Source organism: Megalops cyprinoides, chromosome 6 (assembly GCF_013368585.1).
Source record: "Megalops cyprinoides isolate fMegCyp1 chromosome 6, fMegCyp1.pri, whole genome shotgun sequence".
In the NCBI taxonomy this organism is placed as follows: Eukaryota; Metazoa; Chordata; class Actinopteri; order Elopiformes; family Megalopidae; genus Megalops; species Megalops cyprinoides.
In genome coordinates, this window is record NC_050588.1 from 13,233,501 (window position 1) to 13,245,172 (window position 11,672).

Genomic DNA, 11,672 nt, shown 5'->3' on the forward strand with positions numbered 1-11,672 from the left:
ACATACACATGTATATATAAAATGAGATACATCGGTTCAGGCGGTTTGATCCAGGCACCATCTGCGGTCGGTCATAAGTACATTGTCACAGGAAACAAAAGGGTTTCCCATTTCTGAACAAAGAGGAAAAGGAGAAATAGGCATTTCCCGATTTATCAGAAAGTGGAAGAGCTCCATGCATGAACTACAGGACTGAGCAGAAGCGTACACTGCCTCCGGCCCCTTTGGGTCTCACCCTCCTCCAAAACTCTATTCTGCCGTTCTGCTTCAATCAGACTTTACTCATGGTCTGGCGGGGCACATGCTCACAGAGCAAGGGGCTCGGGTCAGAACTGAACATGAAGGTGGCGGGGGGGGCAGCTCATATCACTGCTAATCACTCAGACATCTTAGATCCACGCTTCACCACGCGGTGGGCTCGTATAGATGAAGAGGAATTGCATCTTCACAGGGCAGAAAAACTCACCAGCAAGCGCTCCTCACTGACCTGACCTCCTCTTCCCCAGACTGGCGTGGCGGACCACCCACCATATGTTCAATATTTGTTTGTTATCCTTCCTAAGACTAAACTCTTCAGCATGGTATGCTGTGTAAACAAATCTCTGTTCATTTGCAGTGGCTAGTTCTGCAACCGCGAACCTACTGCAGATTCTCTAATTTTGTCAAGCGCATACAATCGAGGAAATAAGGGATTAAGGAAATAAGATGACTAATACCCATTCAATTCAGCTGTAGAGGATTAAAATGCCATAAAGTGCTACTTCTGTTTACCCTCTACACTGGAAGGCACTGACATTTCACAAGCCGATGAAGGAAAAACCCATCTAAGTACAGATAGTGCCCGTCTTTCATATGCTACCCAAGAGCTCTAAACTTTAAAGTGTAGGACAGGTTTGGTCCTGCAAATGTGTATTTCTGCTTGCTGGCGCTGACACCAGTACTGAAACAGAACACTAAACAGCAGTGGTAAATAAATAACCGGTAGAAATAAACTTAACCCCAGTAAACGCTGCCAAACGATACCAAGCTGGTTGCAACTAAAATACATTTTTTTTTGCGTCATTTGTAGCCTTTCGTAAAACAAGAGTGTGAAATAAGTTGAAATAAAGCCTGAAACAAAACAGACTGGGAAGAGAATTACCAGAATTAGGTTTCAGACAAAATACCAAGCCTTAATCAGTTTGGCACTTTGAATTACACATATTGATTAAACACTTACATCTTTTTCTCAAGGAGCTACATTGTCTTCTGAGGAATTCACAAAGAGAACCATTAGGTTACAAGGAGAACCACTGTTATTTCTAAGCCTAAATAAATTTTATGGCACTTGTCCATTTAACTGTAACTATAGGTACAAACTGGAAATGTAAGTTTGTAAGTCATGTTCACTGAACGACTGTGAAACAAAGGACTTGTCACTGACTGCAGTCACAACTGTACACTTGCTTGTTACTCGTCGACACAAATGCCGCAAAGCTATTCATGAAACAGGCAAAAAACGATTACAACAACCACAACACATAAATAAATAAATAAATACCTCTGATTTTTAAATTACCATTTTCAATTTGACACGGCTGGTACACAACATACACGGAGAGAGCCTGCTTTAATGAGGAAAAAAGTAAGTCCGGCATTTGACTGACAGACAAATAACTTAACTGGGTACCTTCGTCGGGCCTCGTCAGCGAGGAGCTGAACGCGCCCGGCGTGCGGAGTGCGCGCCTTGCGCGGCGGCGCTCAGGCGATGAAGGTCTTGATGACCTTCTGGATGATCTGGCCGCAGCCGGGGCAGGGCGCGTGGAACTTGTGCAGCTTGCGGGCGCAGGAGAAGCAGGTGAGGAGGTGCGCCGTGCGGCCGTGGATGATGTTGCCGTTGCGGGGCCGCACCCGGCACAGCTTGCAGGGCTCCAGGAGGGCCTCCTGCCGGTAGTCCGTCTCCATGTCCAGCGTGTCCTGGCTGTCCCCCTCCGAGCTGCCCGGCTCGGGGTCCGGCAGGTGGTGGGGCGGCAGCCGGCCCTTGCCCTTGCCCCGGCCCCCCGCGGCGGGGGGCAGCGGCCGGTCGCGGGTGCTGTGGGAGGGCAGGATGACCGGGTCCGAGACGGTGCGGCGGCAGTCGGGCACATCGATCCCGTCGTCCTCGCCGTCCTCCTGCTGCCCGCTGTCGCTGGCCGGGATGTCGGGCACGGAGATGGAGTGCACCAGGCGGGGGCAGTCCTTGTACCAGTCCTTGCGCAGCGCCCAGCAGCGTACGCAGTAGCGCTGCATGGGCGTGTTGTACTTACGACACTCTGTGCACTGCCACGCGTCCTGAGAGGGGTGTGGGGGACAGGCGTCACTACAGTGCTCACCTGTTTCTCTCTTAAATGGGCTTTCTGCTGCCTGCATGTATGAGCACTCTATAGTCCATGTCCAACTGGTTAGTGGTGCTGTAAATGGCTACCCAGTTACTGACCCTGGCTTCTGCCATCGACTCTTAACAGTACTGCTGTGTGTGTATGCGCAAGTCCTTTAATCTGTGTAAAGTTGTGAGACCTGACTTCGTACGGTTCCTTAATAAATTTGTGTACTACAGATACTCTGTGTACAACCAATTTTCCCTTGCACAAGAAGGGACATTCAAAATAGTGCTATACCACCATAAGCAAAAATTACACCCTCCATCATGACAGAACTCTCTCTCACCTTCCCATTAAAGCATGGGTAATTTCTTCAAAAACTATCCCTGAAATGAGACTCTTTTTAGCTAGGTTGCTGGATGCTACGACTAGCAGGCTGACATTAGCTAACTGAGAATCGCTGTTGAAAACTGAAAAACAGACAGACCTGCGTGGAGATTTCCGTGTCTGTATCGTCACTCAGACACTGCGAATCCTCATCTGGCTCTTCCTGCATCTGAAACAATAGGTCAGAAAATCAAGCCAACTCATGGTACATCCCTTAGTGCAAAAGAAAGAAATATAATAAAGCAGCACTTTGTCCTTAAGCGATAAAAGCAAATTTCAGCAAATACTACTATTTGTTGTTACTGTATTGGTAACACTTGCTTAAATCTGCTGCTCAAACTAAATGGCTGACTGCAGCGCCTCTGATGTAGAGATACAAAGAAGAGGCCGCGACTCGCCTCCTTGTCCTCCCTGCTGGCCTTGGCTCCGTCCTCCTCCTCCTGCTGGAGCTCTCCGTCACTGCCCTGCTCCAGCGCCGCCTCCTTCATTTCCACACTGACCTGCTCGCTCTCCGCCTCGTTCAGGAACCACAGGTCGTCCGTGGTGTCCGACACGATGGCCGTGTCTTCATCCTGCCCGGGGGACAGCTGTTCCCTCAGTCTAGTTGTGCGACCAGCTCCCAAAAATAAGCTCTGCACCACTGAAAGTGGCGGCCGCTTTGGACACCAACGACCAAGCACTTGTGTGCTTTATGCAGCACTACCAAATACATTTCATAAAAAGCTTTAGGTGGGCTAATGCTGACATGGATGTACGTGTTAACTATAGGTAACCTGCTGATCATTTTTCACAAAACCGCCATTAGACGGAGGCAAGACAAGGCAAGCATATTCAATTCAGGTCCCAAAGTCATGTCAGGAAAGTCAGAGAGACTGACAAGCAAACACCTCAATCACAACTGATGAGGTTGTGTCGGCCCATATGTCGCTCTTACTTGATTAGTGTGGATGTCTGTGGAACCATTGCTCCTGCGGCCATAGTTATTGCGCAGGTTACCCAGAAACCACCAGGGCAGCCCAGACAAGTCCCACTCATCCAGATTGACATCCAGCTTTGGCCGCTTGCAAGCAGATCTGGGCAAGCCATCTAGAGAATCTGGGGGAAGATATGGGTTTGTGAACAGATTTTTAAAGCACATGATACCGACACCTAAAATAAAACACAAAGCCGTGTTAAGTGCTTAGCATTCAGGCCCATATCCCTCCAATCCTGAGAAAAATTCACTTAGCCTTCTGTTCCTGTAATAGATTACTGTTGTTATGGATCATTGTTGAACACTTGTTGTGGATCACTGTTCAAGATAATTGAAAAAGAGGCAATACTGCTCTTATAGATCCCTGTAAGCCACTATGTGCAAGGTTGCAATCAATCAGATTTATGTTTTCCCTGAATTTTCAACGACAGAGATAAATGTTTGATTTTCAATGTTTTTTTTTTGTTGCAGTAGGGAAATTTCCATATAATCAGGCTAATCTGAGGATGGGATGGGAGAAGGAAAAAGACTTTGAGGAGTATTACTTTCAAAAGATCACGTGTCTACATGGAAACGCACCTTCAAATGCTCCTGGCAGCGCACACATTATACCACTGACTTCTGCTTGTGGTCTTAATGTAAATTACAGGCTTCAACAGAGCCAATTTGTAAGCAATATCGATACAATGACACTGGTAAATGACATCAGTTGAGAGAGTCAGAAGAAAAAGAATGAAATTCAACTGATGTACTTATTGTTTTTTGGAACAAGAAACATGGGCACACTGCATGTACACTTGAAACACGTATGCTACTGTGGATAAAGGAAGCACTTTTTATTGTAAAAAAAAAATGTTTTGGAATTTTAAAAGGTGTCCAATGGTGAGTTATTACAACTGTTACATAGGGAAAACACACTGTAAAGTCCTATTTCATTATTATAAACAAAATCCTTTTGTAGAATCCCTTGCAATACAAAAGTCTAGGAATGGGCACAGGCCCTGCAGGACGGCACCTACCCTCGTCAGGCTCCCTCTGCCGGCGCTGTGAGGTAGTCTGTGCAGCAGACCCACTGGATCCGGTGAAGCCCAGGGCCTGGCCCAGCTTGCACAGGCTGCTGGATGTCTGCATGTATATGGAAAACGAGCGTCAGGATGCACCGCACGGGTAGTCCACTAGGGGGAGCAGCAGCTGCTTTACGTCAAAGGCCCTACCGTGCAGCAACAAAGGGCCACACTTCCCTGAGGGAGGGGGGAGGGATCGAAGGGTGAAAAGGAGGGGAAATCGGGGGGCCAGGGGAGGGTGAGGAGGGCTAGTCCACAGAGCTGGTAAACCAGCACCAAGAACCATCTACACAGATTCAATTTACTGACGATTAAGAAAGCAGTCAACTTGTCGATCTACTTTGGTCCTTACTGCAAAATTCTTTGGCTACTCTCTATTTCATTTCAGCCAATACATATGCAATTTCAAGCTCACTCCACAAACAAAACACAGCAAGTTAAAATACTACTGACAGCGATTAATAAAAGAAAATACACCAATGCAAAGTGACTACACCTTTTTATGGATTTTTCTTTAGGCGTGATTTAAAACCTAGGTGACACCTTCACCTTCTCCCCCATTTTCAAAAAAAAATTATGTATGATTATCCACCATCTTTTGTATATTGTGAAGTCAATGTCAATTCATTATACAATATAACAGAATGATAAGCAAAAAAGTGTAGTCACCTTAAAAAAAAATTACACAGTATATACAATCACATTCAACACTCCTTAAGTGCTTACTGTGCACCCCAAACCCCAACTGTAGGACTGTAATATGCAAAGTGAACAAACAGTTTTTCCTCCTCCCTTTCGATGCTGGGATGGGGGTGGGAGGGTAAGAGGAGGGGAAATGGAGGTCATGGTAGAATAGGGTTGGGGTTTCGACACTGGGCCAGTGAACTGAAAAGGAGCTAGCTCTCCCCCAGGAGCAGAGAAGAAAACTCTGAATGACAAACAGAGACATTGACTCTGTCCCCCATCGCCCGGGCCACTCTGATGGCTTGTCCCTAAAGACCACCAGGCAAGCCCGGCGATGGGGAGGTACAGAGACGGTGCCACTCTGTACAGTGAAACCAGTAGAGACAGCTGTCCTGCTCTTTCAGGGCAAACAACCAACCAACCCTGTTTCACTATTCTTTTGTAGAGCTTTGAGAGCAAGATGTTTCTGTTGTGATGGGGCGTCAAGTAACATGTCTCATATTACTGGTATAATGTGGAAAAAAACTTTTAAAAAAGCAACAGAAATTGGCTACAAGACTTAAAATTAATTTTATTCAGAAAAGCTACTACGCAGTCATTTCAACGAAGGCTATTTTGACGTGAAAACTATCAGTCATTTCAAAATAAACAAAATAAAGTAAATCAAGATATTACTGTGATCAAACGTTTTTGGGGAACTTATTGAGCTAAACCACCGCCACCCTTTAAGGGTAGAATGTCTGCGGAATGAGTTGTTTGCCACAAAAAAGCTTCGGAACACTGTTTCTCCAGAGCACCATGCTGGAGTTTTACCTGACCGGGATCTTCGCTTGCGGTCTCATTAGAATCCTTGTCGACAGAAAGATTCTTTGCAGCGTCTGCGTTTCAAAGACACAGTAACACAAAAAAAGCCCCTCCCCGTAATTACTCATCACAAAAGACACAGTCTTTCTCTGTATCCCTCAGCAGGTTCATCTTCCTGGCCGTCTGTTCCTGCTCACAGAGATGGCGACAAGAGACGCCGGACCCAGCCGCATCCCACACATGCAAACAAAATCTGGCCCTCGGCCCATCGGCTGAGGAAGACCTGTCCAACTTACCAAGCACTCCCACTCTCAACACGCGTCATCCACACCATCACACCACACAGCTGGGCAAGACTGGCACGCAGGCACAAAGAGAGAACCAGGTTTACACTGAGACAGGGCGGGTCGGGGTACTGCACTAGCAGAACCCCTGTCTCTGTACTGCAGACTGAAGCTTGCAGACACACTCAAGCATTGGGTAAAAATGGGCCCAGCTAAAGGGTACCGGGCACAAACACACTCACATTCCTGCAATACCTAAATGAATGTGGTATAACAGATTAAACTGTGAAGGACATATTTATTTTAAGACAGAGCTCACTGTGTAAGATTAAAGAAAAGGAACTGACTGGTACAGCAAGTGACATGCAGTCCTCTGATTCATCTAAGATGCTTGTGTACCCTTAAAACCTGAAAAGATTTTAAATGATCACGGGAAATAAAACTGAATATTTATTATCTGTACTATTTCAATTTGACCATTTGAAGACCAGCTGACTGTAACAAGAGAGACATTGCCTAAATCTAAGTGCTGAAAAGTTACATTGCTACACACTCAAACAACCAAACAGACATTGCCATGAAAAACCTGATACCGCTTTTATCTTGAGGAACTGTGACATTTATAAAGATGAAAGTAGCCCACAACATCCTGTGAATGCTGCCATGTGCATGGGCTACAGGAATCAGATGAGTGCATACATTACCACTGACACACAACTGCGCGCAGAGCTCGGCTTACGATTGGCCGAATCCGTGGCCTTTACATGGGAATTTTGAAAGAACTAAAATGCTTACCTGTGCAATTAAGGGCAATTAAGTTCTTCTTCAGCATCTCGTAGACAGGACTGCAAAATGGAGAATGGAGTAAAAATGACATCCTTGAATACAAAAGTTTGCTGCATTCCTTAAAGCAAAAGCAGTTTTTCAACTAACAGTGTGGGGGCAGGACAAATAAGCTGCAATATGAAAAAACAATAAAGGATTGTTTTTTCGCCCCTTGCAGTATTGCACGCCTAAAAGAACCATGGCACATCACACACACACAAACAATTGCTTTTTCTCTGGAAACTCCAAGTCTGGCCCTAACATCTAATGACATGATGTACATTAATAGTCTATTAAACCAAAGGAACCTCAGAGGTGTTTTACAGTATGTGTAAAATGTACTATTTTTTACGTCAAGTTTTGATGATTGACAAATTTCTTGCGAGCATGCAAATTCATTTCCTAACTTCAGGCCCATGCCTCTGCTGAAGGGGGCCAGAGACTCACCTGGGGTTTTTGACCGAAAAGCTCTCCACCTCCAGCAGCTCTCCCAGAGGGTCGTCCTGGCAGTGGACGATGTGTTGCCTCTGTTTGTCATACAGCTGCTTCACCATAATGTACTGGCCCAGGTAGTGCATGACCTGCCGCACAAAGCATGTCATCAACATTTGCATTTGGAAGTACCATGATTTAATGCTGCTGGATAAATATTTACATCAGTGTACTTATTCGCTATTCAGTAATTGTAATGCAACTTCTTCGAAACTGATTCACATAAAATCTGTCCAAACTTACGAACAAATCAAGATCTATTTGTTCCTCCTCATAATGAGTTAGCTTTACAGTTCCCGGTCTGCACCTCATAGCCGCAGAGACCTGCTAGGTCTTCTTTCCAGCCCTTACGCACCTCTTTCAGCGTGAAGGTTTCCTCCTGGGCGCCAGCCACACGGAGGATATGCAGGAGTGGGGCTTTGGGTTGGACCTGCACCATGACACACCAGGTTAGTGACACAAACTGACCAGGTTCAATAAGCACAAGCTTTTTTTGCAAGCTTAGGGTTTTTTGTTAAATATGGTCACTTCCCCATCAACTACTGATAGAGCCTGAAAGAGCTACAATCAAAATATAAGCAGTCATTTCACTTGTAGGAAGAATGCTTGAGATGATGGTCCTGGTTAGTTCTTACTATTCATGTTGGTGTTGCAAAACATTTTAACCAATAACATCATACATATTTAAGGTTGGGGGAAAATAAAAGACAGGAGTTTGTCGTTCGCGAATTCATACCCAAAATTTGACATCCTTAACAAAGTGGCTTTGAATCCTTGACAAATAAGGCTTTGAACACTGTAGATTAATATAACATTTTCATAATCTTAACTCCCTTCGACGGTAGTCTAGAAGACAGACAACTTGATATGACTTCCTACCATCCTTTCATAGCAAAAATCCTATGAAGAAAGAAAATATAACCTTGATTTACATCTCATAGTGCTTCATTTATAAGTGTCTCATATGCAAGTGCTCACAACCCCTCTCATCCATAGACAAAAAAAAAGAAAGAAAAACTTTTATGCAAAGGCTCTGTGAAAACCTGCAGTATATTTAGAAATGGGAACAGAAATAACTGTCTTTGCCTCACACGCTCTGATCAGTAAACCTCAATGCCATGTACAAATAGTTCCTTACCTGACTCCCATCCCCTGGTAATAACCTGCATGTTGAGCTGGATCCAGAATACTGGGATGGTGTCGATAGTGTGGTCATGATTGGCAGTGAGACAGCTCTAAAAGAAAACATTAAAAATTAGGTTAAAGCTTCAACAAAATTTTCACAGGTTTAAGACCATTTTATTTGTTTAGGCTGTAATTTAACACAACATATAAGACAAATACGGGAGCATAATACATACGTGAAATCAAAAACTGCAGCTGTGAAGCTAATAGTTCAAATTGTTTAAAAAGATGATGAACGCTATTTAAAAAAGCATTTTTATTAGATCGATTATTACACATGTATAGTATTAGAAAGCAAAGAATGGTCTAAACAAGGCAACATGTTTCACTGAGTGTGCTTTTAAGAAATAAAGAAAAGCAAAAACACTGTAGTCCTAATGATGACAGGTGGAACAAAATGTCACGACTGTGGATTACGTGGCAACAAGGAGACAGGGAATGAATGAGCGGGAACAAAATGAGATACTGCGTCGGTTAAAGGAGAATTGGAAGGGCTCACCTACCAAAAATTGACCTCAAAAGATGGGGAGAGTGTATATTTATCAGGAATGACAATGGTCATGGTGTTACAAACCCTGTGTATCACTGGTTATTTAAACTACACAGGGTAACGAGCTATTAATCAGATGCGTGCTTTCCAATTTCATATATGCATAAATTGCTTGCCTAGCTGGTTACTTGCATTACATCAAATTTAGTGTATGGAAGGCCACTTAGCTGAAGATGGATAATGGCGTACAGCCACTAGCCAGTTAACATTGACGTATCTGCATTACGGTTTAGCTAGGTTGCCTGGGAGCTCTCAAGCTGGCAACCTAATCAGCTATCGTAACTTCAGCGAATTAGCCATCACGTTTTCTAGAACAGCACCGAAAGCAAGTTCCATCGTAATGTTGCTTCTCGAAAGAAACGTGTTGGGTAGCATGCTGGGCAACCACCCAGCTCACCATTCTTATTCCGTTTAACTTAGCTGTACAGCTAGCATTTTAACCTACTGCTCTTGCACTGGCAGGGATATTTTGCCACGCTACTACTGCACTGGCAGGGATATTTTTTGCCACGCTAGTACTAACAAACCAGCCAACTGCACATCCCTAACTTGACAGTTAGCTGATGATAACCAAATCCTCTTCCTTGGTTTAACGTAGATAGCTATCAAACGAACGAAGACACCATGAAACACGATTTTCACAATTTTACATTAAAATTTGCAGCTAACTAACAAACGAACGCTCGCAAACTAACTAAATCAGACTACCTTTTTCATTTCATAACAAACGCGCTCATTAGACCTGTGCACATAGCTAGCTAACGTTAACTGCCCACTTCCAACTAAACGAGGTTGACTGGCTAACAATGTTTTATCAATTTGTTAAAGAAAACTCACCTTAGTAAAATAGTTTAACCGCTACATTGTACCTGTGGAAGCTTTACGACCTCTGGTGTGGGCGAGGCCCTTAAGAAGAGAGGAATTTAGCTATAATATGAAAACATTGAGTTAAACAGTTACGTTTCCCTAAATGTAAAGATAGCGCTAGCAACTGAATTATTTCCGTGTCAAATCACATATGGTGGATTACAACTTCCGGGTAAAGAATTTAAAAATGCTTTTGCTGATTGGTTAAAAAAAGAATTTACGAACATCGCATGCACTACGTGTACGCTGATTGGTCAATAATTTCACGCCCAATTACGAAGACAGGTTTATATCTATGGTGATATTTGTCTGATTTTCGGGTGTAAGTGGGGGTAGGTGTTTATGTGAGCATGTTAACGATTCTGCGCGTTATGTCATACCGCCCACAGTAACCAATGTGATTAAGTAATCTAGCTATGATAACGTCTACTTTACATGTAATTATATTGCAAATATTTGAAGATTGATTGAAATGGACAGATTTTGTCGTTTTTCATAACTAACTAACTAGCTAGTTTGCTAATGCAGTCACGCCTAAGAAAAGAATTAACTGCCTCAACACCCTTCTCCGAAGTATGGTCTATACTGCTGTAGTCTGACAAATCATAGTCATAAAAATGAGAATACGTGGAGGCATAGAGGTATTAGAAGAGAACAGATTTATTGCAGACATATCCCTAGATATTTATTTTAGAACGCATATGTAGTTTATGAAATGGCGCTGTGTAGAGCAGTTGTCAAAATGGATCCAGTCTTGTCAAAATGTGACCACACTGGAGTTCTCACACCGTCATCTTGGCTACCAAGTCGTGCCCTAGAAACGGGGCATTTGAGCGGCACTTAGAAATCGTGACTGTCCTTATGAATGACAGGGTGATCAAATATTCATTTTGAATTTGTTAATATTTAACTTTGATAATGGGGTTCCAAGTTGAGAGGTTTGCCATTTTTTCCATGAAAACTAACACATCTTGATGTTATTTAATCTGTAACACTACACTCCCAACAGCTCTTTAAATGGTTCCCTCGATAACGTTTATGATCGATTAATCCTTAATGTGTCAATCCTAAAAAAGGCGAAGACAACCGATTACTACTGATTGTTCATGTTGAGGGAGAAGTCACAAATAAGAGCTCGTAAGAATATTGCCACATAGACTATACGTACCTAAGGTTGTGCCATTGAAATACCCAGAAAGGTCATGAAAATTACAAAGA

The 11,672-nt window shown here is 43.6% G+C and overlaps 1 protein-coding gene across 2 annotated transcripts; it reads right to left on the reverse strand.

Moving 5' to 3' along the window:
• Positions 1 to 349: 349 nt before the first annotated feature.
• On the reverse strand, positions 350 to 10,593 carry mdm4 (MDM4 regulator of p53). Of its 2 annotated transcripts, none has more exons than XM_036531125.1 (11): positions 10,425 to 10,593; positions 8,991 to 9,087; positions 8,208 to 8,282; positions 7,808 to 7,941; positions 7,331 to 7,380; positions 6,261 to 6,325; positions 4,719 to 4,824; positions 3,661 to 3,821; positions 3,125 to 3,298; positions 2,827 to 2,895; positions 350 to 2,310 (listed from the first exon to the last, which is right to left on the reverse strand). In XM_036531125.1, the coding sequence occupies exons 2-11, from the start codon at positions 9,066 to 9,068 to the stop codon at positions 1,741 to 1,743; spliced, it is 1,482 nt and encodes a 493-aa protein (XP_036387018.1). In that variant the 5' UTR covers positions 9,069 to 9,087; positions 10,425 to 10,593; the 3' UTR covers positions 350 to 1,740. The 2 variants fall into 2 exon arrangements, with proteins under 2 accessions (XP_036387018.1, XP_036387017.1); XM_036531124.1 differs by having other exon boundaries at positions 3,125 to 3,313.
• Positions 10,594 to 11,672: the final 1,079 nt, after the last annotated feature.